General features: G+C 42.6%; 1 protein-coding gene across 3 annotated transcripts in view; it reads left to right on the top strand.

Annotated features, from left to right (window-relative positions):
• Window positions 1-22,058, top strand: part of FYB1 (FYN binding protein 1) — a 50,923-nt gene extending 28,865 nt beyond the window's left edge. The window contains exons 10-19 of one of the 3 annotated variants that reach the window (XM_083576092.1): window positions 99-121; window positions 930-1,002; window positions 2,845-2,988; window positions 3,771-3,799; window positions 5,404-5,473; window positions 6,769-6,874; window positions 10,059-10,221; window positions 17,381-17,414; window positions 18,788-18,822; window positions 18,965-22,058. In XM_083576092.1, the coding sequence (XP_083432218.1) occupies window positions 99-121; window positions 930-1,002; window positions 2,845-2,988; window positions 3,771-3,799; window positions 5,404-5,473; window positions 6,769-6,874; window positions 10,059-10,221; window positions 17,381-17,414; window positions 18,788-18,822; window positions 18,965-18,987 (700 nt within the window). In that variant the 3' untranslated portion in view covers window positions 18,988-22,058. Of the gene's footprint in view, window positions 1-98; window positions 122-929; window positions 1,003-2,844; window positions 2,989-3,767; window positions 3,800-5,403; window positions 5,474-6,768; window positions 6,875-10,058; window positions 10,222-17,380; window positions 17,415-18,787; window positions 18,823-18,964 lie in introns of all 3 variants that reach the window. The other 2 variants (XM_083576091.1, XM_083576093.1) reach the window with 2 other exon arrangements.
• Window positions 22,059-22,433: the final 375 nt, after the last annotated feature.

The raw sequence follows: 22,433 nt of genomic DNA, 5'->3' as shown, positions 1-22,433 counted from the left end.
CACCATGTTCAATGGGGCTTACTCCCAAGCAAGTATGTTAAGAACTGCATTATTTGACTTCAACCATTTCCCCTCCTCTTGTTTTCTCATGGCCAAAGTGGAAGTCAAAGTACTGCAGGAGGTAAGTTCTGCTGTTCCTATCTATCCAAATTTTGAGGTTTGTGGGTCATGGGGCCCATCTTTTAGCTACTTCCCAAGGTATCATTTGGGGTCTGACCAGGGTTTGTGATATCTACCAGCAATCAGCAGACAAGCCATATATAGTCAAAGAAAAATAACAGTCCCCAAGCCTTCATACTTCCTCCTTCAATATTCATTTCTAAACCAATCCTGTAAGCACCAAGGTCAATGCCACTTTCAGGATTAGCAAATCAAAGCTACAACTTTCTGAGAATCTTCCCCTCCATCCCCGCTCCCCCATCAGCAACAAGATGACCCAGAAAGGCTTGTCCTCCTGCCAAAGCAAGAATGGGAAAGCCATGCTCTCCAGAGGTTGTTGGACTCCAAATCCCATCAGCACCAGCCAGCATGGCCAATTCTCAGGGGTGAAGGAAGCTGTAATTGAAATATTGTTTGCACTATCTCCTGGTTTTTTTCAGTAGAAGCAGTACATACCGTTGAGGATTGCTGTTCTTATTATTGACATAGCTGTCAACGTTTCCCTTTTTTAAAGGGAAATTCCCTTATTCTGAATAGGATTCCTCACAAGAAAAGGGAAAGGTTGAGAGCTATGATTATTGATAACAATCAATATTATTATCAATAATATTGATAATAATCAGTATTAATGTTTTATTTTACTTTATGTGCATTTTCGAGGTAAGTAGCCTAGAGACAGTTTGCATTAGGTGACATAAACTGAAACAATAATAATCGAAGTAGCAGTGATAAGAATACTCTGCTTTTGCCTTTTTAAAATTTTTAAACAGGATTCCCTCCTCCTCCTCCCCCCTCTGATGACGTTTATGATGGGATCGAGGGCGATGATGATGCACAAACAAGGTAAGCATTAATAGCAAACAAAATAATGAAAAGCAGATGGAGAATTCTTGTTTAGTTCTTGTTTAAAAGATTATCTCATGATAAAAATATTAGCCCTCGATTAATGCATGATAAAATGGTATCAGCTGGGTAGGGAGTGTGTCTTAGAAGGGTGTGGAGATAATGTTTTTACCATGGAATTAATTGCTTTGGGTGTTGTTTTAATGAGTCTTTACTGTTTTCATCTCCTTCACATGGATTCTATTAAGGCATAGCCTTTTTCAACTTCTTTAATTCTCAAGCAGAAGCCAGTAAGCCAGAATCTGAAGCATGGACAGATGTTTGTGTGGCATCAAAACAACGGCACATCCAACTCTTTAGACCCTAGTTATCCATTCATTATATATTCGCCCTCCATAGAAATCCACACTGATGCTGGTGAATAGCTCTGATCCTGGGATCACAGATTAGAGCCACAGGACAGATCGGGAGGTCCATGTACTAAGAACTTGGTCCAGCTGTGTTTGTATGAGGCTCACACTTCATGCTGTTGCAAAATTCGGGTGCCTCCCCCTCTCTCTGCTGAGTGGTGACAAAGAGCCCATGGGGTTCCATGCACTCACCCAGGGTCTGTGGCCCTTTGGAGAATTGAGACACGGTGGAGACAGTCGTAGCTTTAATAAATATTATTTATTCGCCTATTTACACCTTCGGAAGGGGAAGGGTGGTGCTGTGGGTTAAACCACAGAGCCTAGGACTTGCCGATCAGAAGGTCGGTGGTTCGAATCCCCGCGACGGGGTGAGCTCCCATTGCTCGGTCCCTGCTCCTGCCAACTTGCAGGTCGAAAGCATGTCAAAGTGCAAGTAGATAAATAGGTACCGCTCCGGCGGGAAGGTAAACAGCGTTTCCGTGTGCTGCTCTGGTTCACCAGAAGTGGCTTAGTCATGCTGGCCACATGACCCGGAAGCTGTACGCCGGCTCCCTCGGCCAATAAAGCGAGATGAGCGCCGCAACCCCAGAGTCGGCCACGACTGGACCTAACGGTCAGGGGTCCCTTTACCTTACCTTTATTTACACCTTCAGTCTGCAAGGAGGAATTCCAGATCTTACAGCATGTTCCTTTCAAGAGGGGCTTGTACCCCACAGCAGTGCTTGTACCCCACAGCCAACCACCCTCCTTCCTCCTCCTTCCTCCCATCATCCCTTGCTCCCAGACTCCCTTTTCCTGTCACCTCAAGTGTACAGTTTCCTGGCAACCTTTCAAATCCCTGTATCCTTCACACCTCAAGGCAGGGGGAAGGAGTTCTCTTGTATTGCAAATGGACCTCTCTCTATTGTTCTTTGATGGCCCCAGCTCAGTCAGGTTGTTCTGCATAAGCTAGCTCAGGAATTCCTCTGCAGCTTGTATTCTCCCTCCATATCCCAAACAATCAAAATCCTAGCCTTTATCAGTATCTAGGATTTAGGGGGCTTAGCATTTAAATTTATAACAATACGTTTGTTGCAGCAAATACTGGTGTGGTTGTGTGTGCTGTGGTGATGGTGCCCTGAGATGTTCTCCTAAAGAACATCTTTGCCAACCTGGTGTTTTCTGGACATTTGGGACTACACTCCCCATCAGTCCCAGCCAGCACTGGCATACTGGCTGGGACTGATGGGATTTGTAGTCCAAACCAGTCAGAGGGCACCCGATTGGCAAAGGCTGTCCTAAAGAATGCAAGTATGAATGGACTTGAAGGTCCTTTTTAATTTTTTGGGCTGTTGTTGTTGCTGCTGATGTGAATCCAATGCCCCAACCCAAAGTCATTTCAAATATATTGTGTTTCAATCTGCAATGTGATAATTGCGTGCATACTCCAAAGGTCTGTGCCACATGGTGAAGATAAGAGTGACTCCTGGCCCCGTGGGCTTTTGAAGAATCTGTTGAAGGGAAAAGATTTCCCCAAGAGAAGTATACGAGAGGCAGCAACTAAAATCAATGTGACAGAAGATAATGGAGGTTCCTCGTAAGAGACTGCTGTGAAAGAAAGAAAAATAACCGGTTCACTAAAACTAATAGCTAATATACGTGTTGATCATGCGCTACTAACAGCTTCTCACAGCAGCCTAACCAGCCACATAATTGTACCACACGGCAAATAACCAAAGCTATGAAACTACCACATCCCTTTTCAAAATTGGGCCATGCTCTGTCCTTGAATACCTCTTAGCTTAAGTCATAGGTACCTGTTTGCAGAAACAGCTTCACCATGAGGCGAGGTAAGATGGCCAACTCAGGTGGCATTATGGGTGGCAGAGTTGGAAGTAGGCAGATCTGGCCCATGGAACAAAATCTGTTGGCTTTGTGTGTCTCCTATTTATTTCAGTGGGATCTGCAGAAAGAAACTTTCCGGTAGAGCATGACGCATGATCATCAATGGAAAGTGGGGATTTCTCAGGATTCTACCTCAGGGACCTAAATGTCTTCGGCTGAAGCTATGTCTGAAAAGCTACGTCATGGCCCAACTTCTGTTCCATTGCCGGCAATTTTGTTGATGTGATCCAGTCTTACCCATGACGAACAGTTTATAATTTCACATATTTAAGGGACAACAAATTAGTTGCAGTTAAATATGTGAAGGCAAGCACACACCCTTTCCTTTTGTTATCAAAGATAAAGTGGCCTCAACAATTCTTCCTTTTGTCATGATGTACACAGCCATATCCCATAATCATTTATATCCTGGGATAGGAACTGATCATCTGATTGCAGTGCTTAATGAAAGTTATTTTTGTTTGTTTCTAGCAGGACTTCTTCAGCAAAGCAAATAGGAAAGGGTAAGTAATAAGATCAAAAACATGAATCAATTATTAAGCTGTGGTTGAGTTCCTATAATCCTCAAACAGAAGCTTCCTTCTACACAAAGGTCAGTTTCACACACGTTCTGGTAAGCCAGAGTATAGGACAAATTTACAGATTATGATTAGGATCATTAACCATGATCCTATGTTTGGATGACAAAAGAAGTCAAACCTTGGTTTAGCTGCTAAGGATGCAGGAAACATTTGATCCAGTTTGCATTTGAAGACAAACCTAACCAAAGCGTACTTTCCGAAACAATATGTAAACTGAACTATGGCCATCCTTTGAAATTTGTGTTCTCCCGAGCTTTGCAATGCAGTTCTGCACCCAAGTAATGAAAAATTCAAATTCCGAGGTAAAGTATGAATAAAAATGCATATAATGAGGGAGATAACATACACAAATGCATTATATTAGGCAACATTATTATTAATCAATGTTGTTGTTGTTAATGCCCTTCATCCTAAAGTCCTAGGGCGGATTACAACAATTTAAAAAACTGCTTGAAAGAGTTTAAAAACTTAGAATAAAAAATACACTCACAAAAATAGGGCGGCCTTAAACATATTCATCGCAGGTATCAAAGGACAGGGTAAAGAGGTGAGTCTTTAACGTTCGCCAAAAACTGTATACAGTGGTACCTCGGGTTAAGTACTTAATTCGTTCCGGAGGTCCGTTCTTAACCTGAAACTGTTCTTAATCTGAAGCACCACTTTAGCTAATGGGGCCTCCTGCTGCTGCCGTGCCGCCGGAGCACGATTTGTGTTCTCATCCTGAAGCAAAGTTCTTAACCTGAAGCACTATTTCTGGGTTAGCGGAGTTTGTAACCTGAAGCGTATGTAACCTGAAACGTATGTAACCCGAGGTACCACTCTAATGAAGTTGGCCAGATGCACCTCTGTGATGAATAGGAGTTCCACAACTTAGGGGCTGCTGCAAAAAATGCTTTGGGAGCCATCCGTCTGAGGGTGGAAGACAAATCTAGAGGCTCCCCCATTCTAATCCAGATCCTGAGAGGCTATATAGGGAAGGAAATTTTATTTGGTGGTTTATATATTTGGGGCTTCCCAGTAGTGATGTATGGAAGTGAGAGCTGGACCATAAAGAAGGCTGATCGCCAAAGAATTGATGCTTTGGAATTATGGTGCTGGAGGAGACTCTTGAGAGTCCCATGGACTGCAAGAAGATCAAACCTATCCATTCTTAAGGAAATCAGCCCTGAGTGCTCACTGGAAGGACAGATCCTGAAGCTGAGGCTCCAATACTTTGGCCACTCATGAGAAGAGAAGACTCCCTGGAAAAGACCCTGATGTTGGGAAAGATGGAGGGCACAAGGAGAAGGGGACGACAGAGGACAAGATGGTGGGACAGTGTTCTCGAAGCTACCAGCATGAGTTTGACCAAACTGCGGGAGGCAGTGGAAGACAGGAATGCCTGGCGTGCTCTGGTCCATGGGATCACGAAGAGTCGGACACAACGACTAAACAACAACAATATTTGGGGCCTGAGTTGCAATGATTATATATTATTTTTCATTTTTAAAAAAACAAACAAACAACCCACCACTTTCTGATTTCAGATTCTGGAGACAGTGATGTCTATGATGATGTAGAGCCAACTGACTTCCCTCCCCCGCCAAAAGAACTTAGGTGAGTAAACGTATAAAACAAGGATGTGTGCAATGGCCTACTGAGGGATGGGGAGACGCTGATCTGTTTGCTGTTACTCAAGGGCTTCATGACACGTGTTATAAGTGACAGGATTCACAGCTATGGTGCGGGTTTCTAGAACGGGTCAGCAAACTTTTTCACCAGGGGGCTGGTCCACTGTCCCTCAGACCTTGTGGGGGGACCAGACTATATTTTGAAAAGAAAAAAAATGAACGAATTCCTATGCCCCACAAATAACCCAGAGATGCATTTTAAATGAAAGCACACCTTCTACTCATGTAAAAACACCAGGCAGGCCCCACAAATCACCCAGAGACGCATTTTAAATAAAAGGACACGTTCTACTCATGTAAAAACACGTTGATTCCCAGACTGTCTGCGGGCCGGATTTAGAAGGCGATTGGGCTGGATCCGGCCCCCAGACCTTAGTTTGCCTACCCATGTTCTAGAACTTTAAATACTAGACACAGCCTAGGATGAAGAGAGGAGATTGAAACTTCTCTTTGTAACTCTGCAACCCCTGACGCTTAGAAAGTTTAATTTGCTTTAGTTTATCCTATTGTGGTTTTACCCTTTTTTTTTGTACGCTTTAAATTGTAATTGTGGATTTTTAGTGATGATTTTATTGTCTTGTGGTTTTTTGGAAAGCACATTGAGGGTTCTCCCCCCCTTACAATCAAGCAGTATGTAAATTTTATGAAATAAACAAACTGGCAAGTATTAACCGCTCTCAATCTTAACCTGTTAACTGCCATTTGTCCAGATTTTAATTTGTCTGAATTAATTTTAAGATGTATTTTAATTAATTGATACCTGTTGTTATGTATACTGTTATTTATGTGCTGTTAGCTGCATCGAGCCCGGCTCCGGTCAGGGAAAAAATAAAATTTATTATTCTTAAACTGTGATCTTGGTAAAACATGCCCTCTGCCACTTCGCTGTGATTTATCATTAGAAAATCGCCTTCTGTTGGGTCAGTGAAAGTTCCTGTCCCATAATACTAATTGCCTTGAAGGGGAGGGAAAATTTAAATATCTGTTCCATGCATACTGCATTCTTGATGAAATCCTCCGCCACATTTGGTGCTTAATTTTTTTTTTCAAAAAACCTAACCATGTCATTAACAAAAGGCTAATTAATTATTTAATTAATTAGCTTGTCCTTTTTAATTGACAACCAGTAAAATAAAAACGTACCTAATCTTTATATTGGCAATCTTGATTATTTTTCTTCTTCTTCTTGTTCTCCTTCTGTTTTGCAACCTGACGCTTTAGCATAGCGAAGTCCCTGAGCATTGCGAGAGCCAAATCAGATGACCGTGATTCGCAGAAACTCAAGAAGATGGAGAAAGAAGAGAAAGAGTTCCGAAAGAAGTTTAAAGTAAGACCTTGTTTTCGTAAAATTGTTTCTTAAGGCAGCGGAGCTAATGGCATAAACCAGAGCAATAAAACTATGCAAAACACTAAAACAGCATAAAACACCAATCAAAATGAGAAACATGTCCAATTTTGTGAAATTGCCAAAGCCACAAATCACATTACAAGCCTTAATGAGGTTTACCAAATAAAAAATTTAAAAAAATTCTAGGTTTTAGCTCACCTGCCTAAAATTAATTTGGCAGCTGCCTGTCTTGATAGACAAGGGAATTGCGCCTCTGGGGGTGAAGTCAAACTGCACCGAAGTGACCTCCCCGGGGTGCAAGCCTGGGCGGTGTATACGGAGGTGTATATAAACAACAAAAAGTAAACAACAACAAAACCAAGGCCTCATCCGGATGACCTGTTTATATAGCATTTATCCTGACTTTTAATCCTGGATTTTTAACTCTTTTAAATTCTGGATTTTTAACTCTTTTAAATTCTGGATTTTAAACTGCTGTAACCCGCTTTGGGACCTGCTAGTATAATAAATCCAACAAAAACAAAAGCAACGCCAAACGAGGAGGCTTTCTGAATTTAAAAAGGTTGAGCTTCTGCCATTAGGTTATGGCCATAAATATTCAGTGTGCACCCCGTCAAACTCAGTGTGTTTTACTTCCTAGTGGACTAGATTTTTAATTTAAAATGTTACACAATGACAAGAAAGCTTTTATGAACATCTGTTTGGGAGAATGAGCATTTATCTTCACTTCCCCTGGGGGAAAATGTGTGAAAGTGGTGCACTTCCCCATTCTAAATACTATCAATGAAGCTCATTATGACTACGAGGGGAAGCTATTGGTTGTCTCAGGAGAGCATTTGAGGGCTGGATCCAGAGGAAGTGCAAACCGTACTGTTTAGATGGTTGCATGTCATTCATGTAGCACCCTCCTGTGAACAAAACCAGGTACAGTATCCGTAACTGTAGGCCTTGCATTCCTGTAGGCCATACCTTTTCACTGGGTGACCACTTGTGGACCTAAAATGGGCATAGCTGTGTAAAATCCAATGCATGTGGGACTGTATTGTGCGGTCAATTGAAGACCCTCACTGGATTTAGCCTCCTCTTTCCACAGTAGTCAACTAGGGGATTCCACAAGCTGGGTGAGTGGGCAATAACCCTCTCCCAGGAACTGCTATCCCAGAGACAAAACACCTCTGGCATACCCTTCAACATTTCTCTGATGAAAATAGGGACGTCCCATCCACAATGATAATGTTAATATTTATATGCCACACATCTTACTGGGTTTCCCCAGTGTGGCGATCACACAGGGTCCCTGGACGTTTGACTGTCTATTGATCCCTGTGCCACCACTGTAACTGCTTCCTCGCTGCCACCAACCCGTTTCTCTCGGGTACACACGGAGTCCAGACAGTTGTTAACATTAAACCAAATAAACAAGTTTATTTTATAAGGATTAACAAGTTTATGGTTTCTGATAATTTTTCTTGTCAGTTTCTTAATCTTAGTTGCCTTACCAGCCTATACCTTCCTAATAACTTCTAACTGATTATCCCAACTAGCTATCTGACTCCTCTTAACAGATTCTCTCACATCAAACTATCCCAACCCACAGACTTATCCTCCTTCTCTCTCCTCTAACACCTGACTGACTCCTTAACAACACTAACTCTAACTCTAACTCCTCCCCTTGGGTTCCCACTTGCCAATCACTCTACACTCATTTAACCCTTTCCTTAAGACCCAGTATGATGTCACCTAGGAGGGCAAATGCCACACCCAGCCACTCTGGGCAGCTCCCAACAGAACACTAAGATTAAATCTTCAAACATTAAAAAACTTCCCTAAACAGGGCTGCCTTCAGATGTCTTCTAAAAGTCAGCTTTCAACATATATAAAAGCACAATAAAGCATTAAACGTTAAAGAAAACTTCCCTGTACAGGATTGCCTTCAGACGGGGTTGGATAACTCCATACCCTCCAACATTTCTCCAGTGAAAATAGGAACATCCTAAGGAAAAGTGGGACATTCCAGTATCAAATCAGAAACCAGGACAGTTTCTCTAAATCAGAGAAGTCCCTGGAAAATGAGGATGTTTGGAGTGTCTGCTCTAGTCCTGGAGGCAGTACATAACCATCATGATTCATGGGTGTTGCTAGCCTTATCCACCATAAATTTGTCTAATCCCTTTCTAAAACCAGCTAAGTTGGTCGTCATCCCTACCTGTTTTGGTAGTGAGTTTCCATAGCTTAACTATGCACTGTGTGAAGAAGTATTTCCTTTTGCCTGTCCTGAATCTCTTCACCATTCGGCTTCCTTAGATGGCCCTGAGTTCTATTACGATGAGACAAATGGGGAAACTTATCTCCATGCACTTTCTTTGCACCATGCATAACTTTCCACCCCTTTGCCATTTTTCTAAGCTAAACAGTCCTAAACCTTGAGGTGTTGCTCCATCTCCATGTTCATTTCGGTTGCCCTTTTCTGTACTCCCCCCCCCAGCTGTTCCACATGCTATTTAATATGTGGCAAACCCCTTGCTATTTTGTGACTGTTAAACACTTGCACTTTTAAGAGCATTATGACCCAATGATGGGACAGGCCTGCTTTGTGAATGGGGAGAGAAGTCATATTCTTTCGCTTCCTACCACGCATAAGGGCATTAACAACCATGGAATCCTCTTTTAAAGCCGTCCAGGTTGTATACATCTTGTCTTTCCCAGCTCTGTCCTTTGAGCATCAGATTTCTATAGACTCCATGCCAGCCCACTGGGTTTTGTTCTGGCTCACCTACAACAACAATGCCAGTGGGCCCAGTATCCTTGAGATTTAAAACATAGCTTGAGCATGTCTTCTGGGAGCCAGTGTGCTGTAGTGGTTAAGAGCGGTGGACTTGTAATCTGGTGAACCGGGTTCGCTTCCCCGCTCCTCCACATGCAGCTGCTGGGTGTCCTTGGGCTAGTCACACTTCTCTGAAGTCTCTCAGCCCCACTCACCTCACAGAGTGTTTGTTGTGGGGGAGGAAGGGAAAGGAGAATGTTAGCCGCTTTGAGACTCCTTCAGGTAGTGATAAAGCGGGGTATCAAATCCAAACTCTTGTTTGTAAGAAGAAAGTGTGGTTTTAACTTTGCACGTAATGCTTTTTTTGTGTGCAATCAAATTTTGTTTTGATTTTCACAGTATGAAGGTGATATCCGAGTTCTGTATACTACAACCATATCCCGAGCACCATCTGCTAAGAAGAGAGGCTCAAAAGACTTACAAGTGAAGCCAGGAGATTCGGTTGAGGTTATAAAGAACGTGGATGATACTAAAGTCCTGTGTAGGAATGAAGAGGGGAAATGTAAGTACCAAAACATAAGGACAACCTGCTTTATGGTACACAGATAGCAAGCTGCAGGGGCTCTTTATGTGTCCCAGAACACTGGGGTCTAGATAAACATTACAAGCGATTGCCCCAAATCATGTTCAGATTAGTCATAGAACTTACTCTGAGCAACTGCTAACAGAACCCTAATTTCCCCTATTATTTTTTAATATATCCTTGCAAAAATCCTGCATATTTTCTTCTATCCAGGGCATGCCTTTGAAAGCAGGTTCAAGTAATTCACTGTAGAATTAAATAAAACACTAGCTTCTGAAATTAAAGCCACAAAATACTGTTTAATGCACTTTAGTGCTGTTGATTTTACTCAGTCCACCTTGAGTGAAGCCATGTTGCCTAAGTGACCTGCTAATAGTTTCAGTGGGTGCATAAATAACTGCACAATTAATATATCATGCATGTGCATCATAGTTGAGGGAGTAAGCAAGAAGAGACAAATATAAGCTTTCTCTGAGAGATTATTTCTGGGCTGCAAGGCTGGAAAACCATTGGATTCTAGAGGGCTGCAACCAGCCTTAATATGGCTCTGATCTGATCGTTGTGTTAGCAATAGTAGTTGTGTTGCTGGCTAGATCACATCCAGAACTATCAATAAAGACAGTTTGCCAGCATCTTTGTGCATAGAAAAGCCAGGTTCCAACATTTTGTCAGGTTTCAGTGTCTCTAAGAAATGACCGTATGAGTGATGCTGTGTGCAGGTGAGAAGGAGCAGGACTACAGATAAAGGCTTATACTTAACTCTCAGTGGATGGGGTCACTAAGAGCAGAGAATAGGCTTGGTCTCCAAGGTCAATGTCCAATGTAGGGATGCGGGTAGCACTGTGGGTTAAACCACAGAGCCTAGGACTTGCCGATCAAAAGGTCAGCAGTTTGAATCCCCGCGACAGGGTGAGCTTCCGTTTCTTGGTCCCTGCTCCTGCCAACCTAGCAGTTCGAAAGCACATCAAAGTGCAAGTAGATAAATAGGTACCACTCCAGCGGGAAGGTAAACAGCGTTTCCATGCACTGCTCTGGTTCACCAGAAGCGGCTTAGTCATGCTGGCCACATGACCCGGAAGCTGTACGCCAGCTCCCTTGGCCAATAAAGCGAGATGAGCGCCACAACCCCAGAGTGGTCCACGACCGGACCTAATGATCAGGGGTCCCTTTACCTTTACCAATGTCATTAAATGCCAAATTAAAGTGCTAATCTGTTGCAGTGGAAAGTGTTGGATAGCATTTGCTTGATGCAACAAAAGTTGCATCTGTACTATACATTTAAAGCTTATTTATACCACTTTAACCGTCATGCCCCCACCCCCCGAAAAATCCTACAGCTTTCAGGTGCCTTAAACTATGTTTCCCAGGATCCTTTGATAGAAGCCACAACTGTTGGAAGTGGTATAAGGCACATAAATAAGAATGAGTTATCAATAAATACCTAACGTTTTCTAACTTTCCAGCAAACCCTGTGCAAACATGTCTGAATGAATAATCAATAAATAGCCCACAAGACCTCTTCTTCTTCTCTCTCCCCCTCTCCTCAGTGAGTATGGGTTGTGGAATGACAGGAATGTGGAGTGGGGCTTGTGACCTTTCACTTTATCTGCCTACAAATGTCTTAGAAAGGGGGAAGAGGTAGCATTCCCCTGAGGACTCACAAAGGATGTCCGGTCGCTTCTGCCAACAACAGGATATTTTGTGAAGAAGGATAAGGAGTTCCTCCCAGTGTCTTCCTGGGCAAAGATTCCTCTAATGCAGATTATAAAATAAAGGCAAATTTCCTTTATTTTTCTATATATCCAAGAATATATATATTCAGGCACGTTCAATTTCCATGCAAATTATTGAGACTCTCTTCCCGCAATGCACAAACCCCACATTTATGTCCAAATGTGTATAATGAAACTCTGGCAATTCTCATAATTGCTGTAACCTAGATTTTTAAGAATTTATATATATTTTAAATATGAGGTGCTGCTATTGGATTTTGCCCTTCTTTTCGTTCCCCTCAAAGCAGAGCAGCCATACGAGAGCAGAAAACTATTTAAAATCCCACACACACACAACCAGACATTCTTCGCATTTTTTTTGATAGTGAAACTAATGACAGATGATGTGGCTTGGCTATCTTCAGAACAACTGAGCAAACTCCACCCTCTCTCACAAGGCCTGAACATCTGCCTTGTCAGCTTCCACAGAAATTGTCGGCAGCTGAGGGGGTTCGTTATTATTTCTGGTTTCATATCCCACCCTTTCCCAGAGGCTCAGGGTAAAATGCAGCATTTGAAATCTTTTAAAAAATAGTAATGATAACCATAACCAATCCCTGAGCCATCGCTCAGCCAGTAAAATAGCTAGGAAATAAGGTTGCAATTTCCAGCTTTTTTGCCCGGCCCTATTGTTAGGCAGTGTGTAGTGCCTGCCTCAGGCCACAGATACTGGGAGATGGGGAACAGCAGGGACGTGATGGAGGGCAGAGCTGGATGTGCAACATGTGGCCTGCCCTGTGACTCCTAAAATCCCCTCCAAGCCCGCTGCACCCAAATGTAACCAAGGATGTTGTCCTGTTACCTGTGTGTCGAAGTAAGACCCAGCTTCTGTCCATGAAATTCCGAGGGAGGTCACCATTTTGTTCCTTCCTCTTGGGTAGCAAAATGCCTTGGGAGCAGCTGTGCTGAAATATACTCTGAGTCGAGTGTGGATTTCATGGTCTTTATTCAGCTCATAGGAGTGATGAATGAAAGTTTCCCCAAAATATCTGCTTTATATACATTAGTTACACAATGGGCCGCACATGATTGGCTAATTCTGGGATTCTCCTGTAGGCCAATCAGGTTGCAGATTCACTTCCACCTGGAGCTGGATTGGGTGGCTCCTGCGGACCAATCATGCTGCTGCATTGTTCTAGGACCAATCGGACTGCTGCATTTTGAATCCTATTGTTCTAGGACCAATCAGACTGCTGCATTTTGGATCCTATTCAACTCAGTACATAACATGTGCTTTGCTTGGGCCAAACTAAACCTCATGTTAAATGTGCACTTCCATTTAATGTGAGCTTCTCCTTCTAACTAATAGGCATGAGGCAATCAGGATTTGGACAACAACACCCAGAGAAGGAGGTTTAACCTTTTTTAAAAAATATTTTATTTTTTACCAACCACCAAAACACAAACTGTGAACACCCCCCCCCCCAGGCAGCTGATACATTGGGTATACAATATTCAATAATATACATATTCAATAACATTCAGTAATAACATATTCAAATCAACCATATGTACACTTCTATATACCTTAACACTCCTCCTTCCCCATGTTTTATTTAACTTTTAACATTTTAATTGCCCCAAATTGTTCACACCTACTCAAATAATTCAATATCTTCTCAAACCAATCCTCCTCTTTCTCACTGACCTTAAACCCTTTCATTCTATGTAGCTTCACAGTTAGGTATTCTAAAATTATAATATTATTCAGTTTTTTCCTCCATTGGTTCACCCCTAGCTCTTCTGCATTTTTCCAGTTACTCACTATAACCTGTCTGGCTGCAATTACCATCAATTTTACCCATTTGCATTCCTCTTTAGTTTTTAACGCGGTACTACTCAGGGTAATAAGAACCATTAATTTAGTTATTTCCACGTTCCTTTCCACAATTCCCGATATTTCTATACCAATCTGTTTCCAAAATTCATTAACTAACGAACAATCCCACCACATATGACTGTACGTTCCCAGGAGGTTTAACCTTTTATCCCAGCTCTTTCCCCGGTGAAATATTCCACACAAACGGAAGCAGCTTATAAGCTGTGGGAGGGAAGTTGCCAAATCCTGAGGCTAATAGCAGAGTTGGGGAGGTGGACCATTGCAGGGATGGAAGGAGACACCCTCTCCCCACATCCCTTCATCGCATTGGGAAGACCCAGGGCTTTAATTTGGAAGGAGGAAAGAAAACTGGACAAGTTAAGCTGTGTACATAAAGCAAATTCCTCCTCCCCCCCAGTCCTAGGAACTGCAGTGTGTTAAGGGTGCTGGGAATTGTAGCTCCCTAAGGAGCAAACTACAACTCCCGGAATTGATTAATTTTTTCAAATTTAATTCTTTATTGATTAAAAATTTACATATCTATACAAACATTATACAATCTCTTTACATGTGAAGAAAAAGGAAATTATGTAGAGAATAGAAAATTTCTGAAGGAACAAAATAGAGGAAAAGAAAAAAAATAAAGAAATAACAAAGAAAAAAATTCTGTCATGTTGTGAGAGGATTTGCTAGTTCGCTTTGAAGATTTATCTCCTGACTTTGGCCCAAAGAATGAAGCTAAGTGGCTGAGAATTACAGAAGTTGGAAACAAAAGTGAAACAATTACAAATTAAATAAAGCATAGCACAGTCAGTTGCATGTTGGTGGCAGTGGCAGGGTCTGGGAGATACTGCAAGATCTCGCTGAAAATTGATGCCAGTAATGGGGTGGGCAGGGTGCCCATGCCTTGGGAGACAGCTTCTTCACCCTGCCATACTAGCCCTGCCCTTCTGCTGCCAGTTGTGCTTGGATATGCTACCACTCAGATCCCCTGGGCAGTAAACAACGAAATACTGTATTTTTTGCTCTATAAGACGCACTTTCCCCCTCCTAAAAAGTAAGGGGAAATGTGTGTGCGTCTTATGGAGCAAATGCAGGCTGCGAGGCTATCCCAGAAGCCAGAACAGCAAGAGGGAGCGGAGGCTTCGCGCAGCTATCCCTGGCTTTTGCAGGAGGTAGGGGAAGGGACAGAGCACCACCTCCCAGGAAAGCCCCCAAGAGCCGCGCTCCCTTTAAAGAGCGTGTGGCTCTTGCGGGAGGTGGGGGGAAAGCCAGGAGGCTTGCTTTCGCTGAAGCCAGGAGGGCAAGAGGGATCGGTGCGCACCGATCCTGCTTGCTCTCCTGGCTTCAGGGATAGCCCCGCAAAGCCTCCTGAGCGAAGATGGAGGAGCGCTCCCTCTTAGCTCAGGATGCTTTGCGTTGCTTTCTTATTTCTTGTTTTCCTCCCCTAAAAACTAGGTGCGTCTTATGGTCCGGTGCATCTAATAGAGCGAAAAATACGGTATTCCACTGGGGCACATTTGACTGCACATCCCTCTCTTCTCCCCATGAATGCCCCTTGTTCTGTGGGCTGCCTGTCCCCTTTGGAATAGATGGAGGGGGGCATAGGGAGAGGAGAGGGCGGGGAAGTCCTGTTGCATAAGCGGAAAATCCTTATGCTAGAAGAACTACTCTTTTGGATACTTCCCCCATGACAATCCAGTTTATAACCCCCTGGGAAAAAAACTTGCACCATACCCTGTACTCTGTTGCATTGTAAAGACTCATATGTAGAGTTCTGGATTTCAGGGTTTGCTAATGTGGGTGGGAAGCAGGCATTACTCATGCAAACCTCAAACAACACAAACATCCCAGTGGCTTTTGCTTCTTTGGGTAGTGACAATATTGCAATAACCACTTCGCACACACACACAAAAAACTAACATGGGTTGTCTTTAAGGGACTTGCCAGCTCACACTCAAGAAAGACATCCTCTCTAAACAACACAATGTGATTTATATATTTTGTGCGGCCTTGACACTAAAAATCGATGATTTGCTCTGAAAGGCTTGCTAATGGCAGAAATTATCTTGATGCGAGACCGGAAAGGGGAATAGAATACATTCGTTATGAGCTCATTTCCCCAAGGGAGTTGCCCTGAAGTTGTGGTATTGTCCCTCCTTTAAGGGGAGGTCTTCCTGCCTTGAAATGAATGACAGGAACTCAGGTTTCAAAGGCCACCGAGGGAGTTCCATTATCAGGTCCAGAATGTTTGCCTTGCTGTTTTCAACTGCTGCTGTGGAGGAAAGAAAGTACAGTATCATTCATTCTTCCTATTTTTCCAGATGGGAAACTGAGTCACAAAGGCTGCAATGTGCAAGGCAAGCATAGTCCTTTGAAAAGTCACTCTGAAAGTTCTGAAGGAAACGGGCCGTGGAATTCTGCCACGGCCCTTAGCACAGTAGGAACATGACAGACAGATTTTATTTTTGTACCACAGCAGTGACAGCAGTGCAGTTGCTGATTCTCACTTCCATGCAGGAGAAAGCAGCCTTGCTGCAGGGCACAGAATCCTGTCCCCTGTTTTTAAAAATCATTCTAGCGCTGTGGATGACGAGAACGCAGCCTGCAGAGCAACCAAAGATTGGGGAGGAGAAGGGGTTTTTTAAAAATTTACTCAGCGTTTATTAAGGTTTATGATAGCAAGTTAAAATATTTCCAAGCTCAATAGGTGATGGTATAGAATACCCTTGATGTACATTTCTCAAAATGCCTGTCGCATCCATTCAAACTTGTCCTGTTCTAGACAGTTTTTGCTCTGGCAGACAGATGCATGAGTCTTCAGTACACTTATCAGCACTGAATGTGCATTTTCCTTTCCAAGTTTGCAAAACCATCAAAAGAAAGAGGTCAAAGAAAGTGCAATGCATTGCTGTGGGGATGGAGGAACATCTTCTGTCCCTTTTTGCAATGAGAATCGTTGCGCAGCATCACTTTTTCACTTTGAAGGGCTGCATCCGGGGCTTTAGGCTGTTTGCATGTAGAATTGTGAGTCACTGACTGGTAAGTTGTCAGTTACGAAATGCAGTGGAGGCTAGTCCATCAGGTTGCTGCCCCACCAACCTTGGTCTGCTTGCCTCTTGCCAGGGGGTGGCTATGCCTGTCATTAGCGCCACCTACTGCTGACCTCCCTGCCTTCCACCCTATCAGACCCGATGGCAGCAGCCATCACTGAGAACAGCCCTTTGCGTGATCTGTGGACAACGATGATAAAATATAGAAACAAGCTTCTGAATGGGTGGTGGTGAGGTATTTGCCGATTTTTATTTCACGAACCAGTGCTTTATACCTCCTATAATATGCACCTACGATCTTCCTTTCAGATAGCAGGGTGTCAGTTCCAGCTAAATGACAACACATTTCACAGGGTAGGGGTAAAATCCTAGATGGCACACGTCCTTTCTGCATTATCGTTTTCACCTTCCTGCCTCGTGGTTTTCTTTCAGCTCAGAAGAGTGATACCAGCTTCAGCTGATGATAACTATGTACCTATAATTTGATTTTACAGATGGTTATGTCCGGAGAAGCTGCATAGTGGATGAGTAAGTGCAATGTTTTCATCTTGAAACTTTTTATAATACAGTATTGTCAAAGCTAGTGAAACAGTTTTGCTTCCCAAACAAGGAACACACACACACCCCGGCAACACTATGTAAATGAAGACTTTCCCATAGAATATTGCTAAGTTGTTCCTCTGGAAAATTTCACAGAAACAAAAGAAATTATCAGAATTGAAAGCCTGGTGTTTTTCCTGTTGATTTTTTTTTTTAATAGGGATAGTGTTAATCATCACTTTCATTGTTTATTGGCATAATATATTGGGTAAAATCCACTCAGAATTTATCCTGTATTGAAATGAACAGCATATTCAATGCAATAGCTCAGTTGGTAGAGCATGAGGCTCTTAATCTCAAGGTTGTGGGTTTGAGCCCCACGTTGGGCGAAAGATTCCTGCATTGAGGAGGCTTGGGCTAGGTGACCCTCGTGGTCCCTTCCAGTTCTACATTTCCATATTCAGTATGTCTTGCCCTGCACCTGTTGACCTGTTGCCCAATTTCTTCCTCTTCTTCTTCTTCTTCTTCTTCTTCTTCACATACTTTATCTTAAAAACATTTAAATGGTTTCTAAAACAAATTAATACCTTTTTAATATATACCGTACTTTTCCGTGTATATGACTAGGTTTTTTTACTCTAAAATAATGTTAAAAAATGGGGGTTGTCTTATACACGGGGGTTATCTTCCCCCATTTTTATAAATTTGCGTCCCCCAAAATAGTTGTCATGTTATACACAGGGGCATGTTATACACAGAAAAATATGGTAAGTTGAGTTGCAGTGGGATCTGATTCTAAGGGTTCATCCTTTTTGAGGTTTAATGTTTAACTATGTTTTTATACATGCTGGAAGTTGCCGAGAGTGGCTAGGGCAACCCAGTCAGATGGGCGGGGTGCAAATAATAATAATAATAATAATAATAATAATAATAATAATAATTATTATTATTATTATTATTATTATTATTATTATTATTATTTATGCACACTTCCACTTGACCTGCATTTTGATTCTTTTGTGTACCAATTAATTTCCCCCCCGGGTCCGAGAGCTTTCCTCATTGTTCCATTGCTGTGCCTTTTGAAAATATGATCTTACCCATTGCGTAGGATCTTATCAGATGCACAGAAAAGCCAGAAAAGAGAGGCTTTGCTTACCTGAGCTTCAATTTAGGTAAGCTTAGATTTTCTCAAGGCTCAGCCATGGAACAACGAGAGAATGGACCGTAGTCAAATGGTCCAGTCTCCATGGAATATGGTCAAATGGGCCATGCTTTTCTATAAGGCAGCTTCCTCTGTTCCTAATATATGTGAAAGTGACTAAACCATATGATTTCCTTTTTTCTTTCTAAACTTACAGTGATGAAGAAATATATGATGATATCGCTGATGAGGGTACGTTACACATGTCCAACAGAATTGTAGTCATTTGGGATTGAGTAAACAGAAGTGTTTTATTTTGGTTGTGTTCTTTTTATAACAAGGGTAGGCTTTTTTCATATTGTATTTACATTTACATTTCTCCCCACCCCCACAGGTTGCATATATGACAATGATTAGCTGTGGATTTCCCTTCAGCCTGAGCTTCATCTGCTCTGAATCACCAAGTGGTTGATGCAAGAGTGAAATGTATTCCTCACATTGGTTGTTGTCTGCATAGGTACAAAGATTTGGTTAGGCGACCTCGCCAGCTTCTGAACTGTAAAGCAGGTCTCACAATGAAGGCATTGCAATGTTGGTGGGACGTGTCACTATTTTCCTTGATCAGGTTGAGGAAGCAAATTTCCAAACCACTTCCCTCTTCCACCAGTATGGTGAATATTAAATTATTCAGGCAACCACCCAGTTCTCATTTTGCAAACTTATTTTGTTTGTTTCCTCAAAGCATACACTTCTAAAACATTTCACAGATGAAATTAGTCACACTTATGTGTACTTGCTATACCCTGTTCTCACACCTGAAGCATCCTGGGCCTATTACAGCTCTTCTCTATCAGTTATACATTGTGTTCATTTGCTCACCAGTACCGTACTTTTCCGTGTATAAGACAAGGATGTTTTTACTTGAAAGTAATGTCCCTGCAGATGATGACAGCGGTCACAAAATTAAAAGACACCTGTTTCTTAGGAGAAAAGCGATGGCAAACCTAGACAGCATCTTAAAAAGCAGAGACATTACCTTGCTGACAAAGGTCCGTATAGTTAAAACTATGGTTTTCCCAGTAGGGATGTGTGGAATTGAGAGCTGGACCATAAAAAAGGCTGATCGCCAAAGAATTGATGCTTTTGAATTATGGTGCTGGAGGAGACTCTTGAGAGTCCCATGGACTGCAAAAAGATCAAACCTATCCATTCTGAAGGAAATCAGCCCTGAGTGCTCACTGGAAGGACAGATCATGAAGCTGAGGCTCCAATACTTTGGCCACCTCATGAGAAGAGAAGACTCCCTGGAAAAGACCCTGATGTTGGGAAAGATGGAGGGCACAAGGAGAAGGGGATGACAGAGGACAAGATGGTTGGACAGTGTTCTCGAAGCCAGCAGCATGAGTTTGACTAAACTGCGGGAGGCAGTGGAAGACAGGAGTGCCTGGCGTGCTCTGGCCCATGGGGTCAGGAAAAGTCGGACAAGACTAACCAACTAACCAACAACAATGTTTAAAAATTGGGCTTGTCTTATACACGGGTAGTGCTGAGGGGGGACGAGTGATTGGTTGGTGCCACAAGCCAGAGATTGTCAACGGTGGTAGTGCGAGTGATTGATGGCTGTGGAAATGGCTTTTTTTAATTTGCTGTCGCAGCGGCAATTGGGTGGGCGATAGGCAGCTGCCGCCGGCGTGCGGTCAGACATTTGGTGACTTTTGCGTTGCGTGTGATAGGAAGCGTTGTTCAGGCAGGTGAGTGATTCTCAGCAATCCCTCCCAAAAAAGAAGCTCAACAGCTCTGGACAATCTTCCCCCATTTTCTTAATTTTGAGTCCCCCAAAATAGTCTTTTTGAGTCTTATACACAGGGCGTGTTATACACGGAAAAATGCAGTAAGTTCTGGCTTTAGAAGCGGGCTGCATTAGCAAACTGTCCATAGAATCATAGACTTGTAGAGTTGGAAGGGACCACGAGTGCCATCTAGTCCAACCCCTTGCAATCGAGGAACCTATCGCCCAACATGAGGCTTGAACCCACAATCGTGAGATTAAGAGTCTCACGCTGTACCAGCTAAGCTATCCTGCCCATGATAATTTGGTTTGTAACAAGAACTGAACAATCTTGCAACAAGTTCTCTTCGAGTGCATTTAACCCCCACCCACTCTTGCCTTGCTAGCTGTCTTGTCGCAGGAAACGAAGCAGCGTGATGGCTTTTTGCATGCATGCATATTAATTTGCATCACACACATAAAATGCTCCGACATTCTAGGCTCTAGAGATAGGGACTAAAGCCTGAAGAATTTTAATGCAGCTCAAACTGATACAAATCTTAAAACACATCCCCAATATCTCTCCAAAAGGCAAAATAAGGACAAAGTAGAGACAGTTTTTTCACCTCCTCCCACAAGAGCAGACAGGTAGTGGAGAAGTAGGGGCTGTTCTACTAAATATTGTTGGAGAATATGCAAATATTCCTCTGTGAAGGTCTGCATGGCCCCACGTCCTCTTACTTGCTTTGATCTACCTCTCCCTCCCCAATAAATGAACACTTTGAGATGGACCATTGGCTTTTTCAACTTCTAATGCACTTTGCGGGGTGGGTGGGATGGAGGAAGGACCTGGTCACTGTATTGTTTATTTGAACTGTTTATATCAGTCGTGCTGCAGAATATGTGAGAAAACACTTCATACACAGTTCAGTCTCCATCATAAGAGATTAGTCTCATATCAAAACATGCCTGTGGCTTTGCTAGTTGACAGAAAAGACTGGGCGCAAATGGTTCCTCATGCAGCAATACTTGTTCAGCAGACAAAGACCACACTACTTTGAGTGACAATGAACGTCAAAGTCTGCACAACGGAAATTACAGGTTTTTAGTTGTAAAGGTTGCAAGATGATAGGGGTGTGTTTGCATCCATATGCATAAGTGGGTGCCATAATTAGCACTAATGCTGATCAGGAAAGAAGGGAACGGGGGGAGTAGGCATCATATGTATTTAGCCCACAGCTTCCCTACCGACAGCCGATAAGCCGTTTTGCCTTTCATGGGACTGGGAATACCTGTTCAGAACTGGCGTCTGGGTCAGATGAGAAACCACACAACACGCAAACACACACGGAACACAACTGCATGCAGTTTCTCAGTGTAGAGATACATGCGCTGAAGTTCCTTGCTGATTCAGAGTGACAGAGGAAATGTGCCACCCTCACAGATAACCAAGGAATATATTTTCTAAAATTAACTTATTGTGCTTGGTACAAAACAAAACTTCTGTGGAGTGTTTTCATTGAACAATCATGAATGTAATTTATGTCGTTTTCAATCCTTTATTTTATGCTGCATTCTGAGATTCCAGCCTTGGCACCCATCACTTAATTATAGTAGCATCTTGTTATGCTAATATATATTAACCTTTTATTCTCTACATATTTTGTTTTACATTTTCTCATGCTTTGGGAAACATTAAAGATTTTATGGCTTTTCTAAACTGCAGCATTCTCCTTGTGCATTTCTTTACTCTGAGCTCACCCATAGTTAAGGCATCTTATTCATTTGTTTTGATTATGAAACGTATTTCTAACCCGTCCTCCTTCTGCACGGATGCTAGGGTGCGGCACTACACATAATATCAACAAGCTGCACAATTAAAATTATGACACAGAAAAGAAAATCCCCACATCGCAATAAACAGAGATAGCTAAAAACAAAACAGCCGCAGAGTGGGTCGAACAGTAAAACCCTTCCAATAGTTTAGCCATACAGTGGTACCTCGGGTTAAGTACTTAATTTGTTCCGGAGGTCTGTTCTTAACCTGAAGCACCACTTTAGCTAATGGGGCCTCCTGCTGCCGCCACACCACTGG

The sequence above is a fragment of the Podarcis filfolensis genome (genome assembly GCF_964270895.1).
Source record: "Podarcis filfolensis genome assembly, chromosome: 11".
NCBI classification, from domain to species: Eukaryota; Metazoa; Chordata; class Lepidosauria; order Squamata; family Lacertidae; genus Podarcis; species Podarcis filfolensis.
Note: the sequence above shows the minus strand (reverse complement) of the source record. Positions and strands in the feature narration are given on the sequence as shown.